Source organism: Formica exsecta, unplaced genomic scaffold, assembly GCF_003651465.1.
Source record: "Formica exsecta isolate Colony F162 unplaced genomic scaffold, ASM365146v1 scaffold181, whole genome shotgun sequence".
In the NCBI taxonomy this organism is placed as follows: Eukaryota; Metazoa; Arthropoda; class Insecta; order Hymenoptera; family Formicidae; genus Formica; species Formica exsecta.
This window is the reverse complement of record NW_021849121.1, coordinates 550,257-555,256: the sequence shown is the minus strand read 5'-3', so window position 1 is coordinate 555,256 and position 5,000 is coordinate 550,257. Positions and strand designations below refer to the sequence as shown.

Below are 5,000 nucleotides of genomic sequence, written 5' to 3'. Positions count from 1 at the left end.
AGGAAAAACACACATTTTTACCTCCAAAGTTTTTAAATAGTTTATAGCATCTTAATTTTTATTTAAAATCTTGTTTTATATTCTAATTTAATATCTCACTTTAAAATTATGTATACTAATAGGAGTTCTTTTTAGTTTTCGATATTTTATCTCACTTAATTTAATTTAATGTCTCTTACTTTGATAGATGTAAATTATTAATTCTCTTAAATATTCCTAACTTTTAATATACTCACCGGGCGTGTAATTAACCATTGCCCAGATAAGCTTCTCACTAGGGTCCAAAAAGAAAAAGCCGGTAGCATTGAGTTCTGGCGTATTGATTGCGCTACCATTCACGACGTAACGAGAAGATGAAGGATAATAACCAATCGTGAAATATTTAATCTCGTCATTGTTTACTCGCCGGAAGAATATCTCTCTCAATTTCCGATCGATTCGACCGATCAATTCTCCAGTTTCGCTCGACATATAGCCGCGCGTGTATCGAGCGTGATTTACCGTTTCGAGCAATACATATCCTTGTCTGCGAACAAATCCTTCGACATCGAGATCTAATCTGGTGTTGACATGCTTGCCCCATATTTTATAGAGATACTTCCTGTTCGATGCATCGCTCTCATCTCTCAACAAGGCGGACAACGTCAACAACTTGTCCTCGTTGGTGGAGTAATCCGCGGCGAAGACGGCGTTTAATAAGTCCCTGCGATCTCTTTTCATCAGTATGCCCTTTAACGTGACATTCTTTTCGAAGGTCGGGTGCCGAAAATTTAAAACGACTTGCTGTTGGTTAGGTTCCATGGATGTGATATTGACATTTGTCCAATTAAAGGCCGCACCGACGATCCTCGACTTCTCGTCGTCGCGTTCCCATTGCAAGTTCGCTTCGGAGCTTATTTCGTTGCTGGTGATCTTATACGAGCCGTCTACAGTAAAGTTTCGTAAGGGATAGGATAAATTAAGAATGATGAACTGATTGTCCATGTCCTCGGTGGTTTTATTCAGGATGTTTACATGATAAGACACCCAGGCATCCTCGGCTAGACTTAACCATGTGTTCTGATCAAACTCGCCAGGTAGTACCTGATAGTCCGTCTTTAGCTGGATCGTCTTGTTCGAGTGTATCGCCTTCAAATGGATGTCCTGGCCGGTATGGGTAGTCCGGATCTTGGATTCGCCGGCGATGTTGAAGGCCGAGCTGTTGTCTAACCGATAAATGTTCACTTGCTTGAACTCGACGGTGGGATAATTGGTTCCCTCATTTCCACCGCTGTACTCGTATTGGTTTACGTAGATGATGCCTATGGGCTTGTAGATGTTCTCCACGGTAATTTGAATACGATCTTTATCGTAGCCAGCCCGGGATTCACTCTTTGAATTATATTGAGTATCTAGCACTTTCTGGTCGTTGTAGGTCAAGATCGAATGGCCCGTAGTAACCTGTGGACGTTTCTTGTAGCCGTAAGTTAGATGACCGATATGACGAGCATTCAGAGGAACTTCTATGTGCAGAATACCCTCTAGATTCGAATCTAATCGTTCGCTGTAATAAATGTAATCGGAGTTGAGCAAAGCCGTATTATTATTAGGCCAGAAGCACTCGATGAATCTCTTATTCTGCTTTCTGCATATAAAAAGAGAAACAATAATTAGAGAAAATTTAAAAAATAATAAAAGAATTATATTTAAATTACTTAATTTACTTATTAATTATTTGTAGAAAAGTTTTGATTTTTACATAACATTATGTGTGCGATTCAATTAATTATTATATATATACTTTTTCTATAATATAATGGATTTACTTACAAAGTAGTAAGTACAATAAAATTGCATCCGGCGAATAATAAATTTTGCGTAGATATCGAAGCATTAATGGTTCCGTTAACGTTGATTAAACTTTCATAAAATATCCTTGCGGTTCCAATCTGCTGTCTTGGAGGATAAAAGAGATCGGCATTAATTAAATTTCGTTCATCGGAATTACCGTCATAACTAAAAAAGAATACAAGCGTTTCTTCTTGCAAAAATCTCGGCGTATACAGAGAATACTTGAGCTCGATTTCTTTTTTATCGAAGGTGATATTAAAGAGATTGTTCACAGATTCCGTCGGCAATAAACCCCATGTCAATCGGAAGTGCCCATTAATATCGCGCGTAGCCATACGAACCTAAAATTGTGCATTGTTATTATTTAAGAAAGAGAAAATATTAGAAGAAAATATTAGAGAGCATATAAATATACAAGAAAGAGAGAGAAAAAGAGAACAAAAAAAAGAGAATATAATTTAGATGGAAAAAATTTATTTTAAAATTTTCTAAGAATACATGTTTTTCTAAGAATACATGTTATTAATATATTTTTCTTTTTGAAAATTTGTGGTTTCTCCTAATAGAGAATTATATCTCTTTCTCTCAATTCGCATAAATATTAAAAAACTACTTAAATTTGTATTATTATCTTGACTAATTTTACTATTTATTAATATTAAAAAAAAAAAGAATACTAACCGATCCATCCGAAGCATAATTACTCTTCGCTTTAATAGCGTTGTAGCCCAGCACGTAAGAAATGTCTTGCATGTCCTTGCTAGTATGATAACTGATCAAGAACCGATGATCGTCTTTATTTGGAGGTGGCAATTTCACAACGAACACCGCGTCCAAGTTTTGCTTATTGCGGAAACCTATGGTCGCGTTTGTCTCGAACTCCCACGCTTTTCGATCGATGTCCAAATCCAAGCCCATATCGATATTTCTGTACAACCGACCGAGATTCTTGAAGAACACGTGAGTCGACAGCTCCTTCTCGCCCAAATCCGCGGTATCATATCCTGCGATCAATTTCATTAACATGTCTTCCATGTAGATCAGTTTCCATTGAATAGCCGCATGGCACTGATCGTCATTCAATCGATGATTTAGCCGAGCGTCACCACTCGTGTTGGTCAGCATCATATTGCCGTTCACCGTCACAATCCTGCTATCATTCCAAGGTGTTTCGACTTGAATGTAAAGAGTGGTGTTGCCATTTACTTGCACATTCATAAAAGTATTCAGCTGATAAATATCTACTTTAGTAGCTTTTTTGATATCCGTGCGAGCTCTCACGTCCCAATTAAAATTGTTGAGGATGTTTGCGTCGACAGTACCATTAAAAGATCCACCGTCGACATCCAGCAAAAGACCGTACGTCTTTCTCTTCAATCTCAAAATGAGTCGATCGGTGTTCGAGCTTTTCGGCTCGGCTTTAACATCTATCGAAGTTAAAGTGTCATCCTGCACGAAGATGACAGAGCTAACATCATAAGATTTTGCTTGCAACTGGTCCTTTAATTCTCCCCTAACATCATACAACGATTCGTTGATCTGTCTTAGATCTCCGTGGAACTGGAAATGAGGTTCTTGCGACAGCGGCGTATGTAGATCGGCATCAATCTTGCCATTACTTAAGTTTCCAGTCAGCTGATATTCCTGATCGCCAAGATGCGTTACGCATACGTTTAATTTAGCAGTATTGTTTACACGAATCGCATTACTGTATAGAACGTCAGCTTCCAGCGACTCTAAAACTTTTATCCAACTTTCCAGTTTTGCAGAAGCTTTTACAAGATGCTCCTCTATTTGCCAAGCGGACTCGAAAGACGTCTGCAAAAAATAACGATTTAAATTTTCATTTAATTTTATTTAGATAATAATAATTTAATTTTTATGTGAAACTCAACTAAAATTAATCGCTAATATAAATTAATTATTAACTTATAACTTAATCGGATTACAGATATATATATTATGATACTTACGTATTTTGATACAGGCTCTTCCATTCTTGCATTGAATTTAAGTTGCTTTCTATTTCCTGTAAAATCCTTTTTCGCGGCGATTGTAGTTTTTGGTATTTTTATAACAGGTGAATCGATTGCACCAGAAATCATCATATCAAGCAAAGCTTTCTCTAGCTACATGAAAATTAAAGTATATATTTTTTTATTTTTATATTTGCGAATATTTTCACTTGTAAATATTTTAAGAATCGTGCGAAACTTACCTTTATATTTCCTAATAAATCTATGTTTAATTGATTTCCACGAATCGTAACTGTACTTCTATATAGATTGCCTTCGATCTCTACAATTGCGCTGCTACGAAAGTCTTTAAGAAATTCCAAAGGTGTTTTTATATTTAATTTTACCAAATGCGCCTTCGTATTATTCGTATCGATTTGATACGTATAATTGCCATGAAATCCGGTCTATACAATAATAAAATTTTATTTGTTATATATTTTCTTTACCTATATATATTTCGTTGAATTGTTCGTCTAATTATAAAGTATAAAAAAATATAATCTTTTTTTAATTGTATATAAAAATATTACCTCGATCCATGTAGTATTTTTCCTAACATTCACGATCATTTCCATAAAATAGGTCGGTTTTTCAAGATCGATTAAAAATTTATAAAATGATGCTATCTCTTTGATACTGCTAAACGTTAAATCAATATGTAGATCATTATTTATATGAAAAACATCTTCCATGGAAAAGCTGTCGTATATGATGATTTTGCCGGGTGGCAATTGTATTGTGCTTTGGATCTTATAAGTATCGCCTTCAGTATCAATATCTAACTCTCCCGATATATCCGGGATTATTATGAGCCATATCTATATAAATGAATAAAGATATAGATAATAATATTATATTAATTTAATAATTGTATTCTCTTATTAAGAGAATAAATACAGGGTGCTCAATTTTAAACGTAACAGGCCCAATATCTCGATAACTAAATGAAATATCGAGGTCCGGTTTATTTTTGGGTGTATTGTTTCGAGGCGGACAAATTTTATATCAAAAGAATTTGACTTTGGATGGACGCGTCAAAAACCGATATTTTATTTAGTTATCGAGATATTCGGCCTGTTACGTTTTAAATTCAGCACCTTATATAAAAGTCTCAATTTTTTTAAATTAATTTAAATTAATTTCTTATTTCTT

At 35.0% G+C, this 5,000-nt stretch overlaps 1 protein-coding gene across 1 annotated transcript in view; it reads right to left on the bottom strand.

The window, feature by feature from the left end:
- The window catches only part of LOC115233654 (apolipophorins), a 21,663-nt gene that overhangs the window by 5,317 nt on the left and 11,346 nt on the right, over positions 1 to 5,000 (bottom strand). Inside the window, exons 14-19 of the mRNA XM_029804201.1 lie at positions 4,379 to 4,666; positions 4,049 to 4,252; positions 3,804 to 3,959; positions 2,512 to 3,648; positions 1,810 to 2,171; positions 237 to 1,624 (exon numbers count right to left, since the gene is read on the bottom strand). Coding sequence (XP_029660061.1) covers positions 237 to 1,624; positions 1,810 to 2,171; positions 2,512 to 3,648; positions 3,804 to 3,959; positions 4,049 to 4,252; positions 4,379 to 4,666 — 3,535 coding nt within the window. The remainder of the gene's footprint in view (positions 1 to 236; positions 1,625 to 1,809; positions 2,172 to 2,511; positions 3,649 to 3,803; positions 3,960 to 4,048; positions 4,253 to 4,378; positions 4,667 to 5,000) is intronic.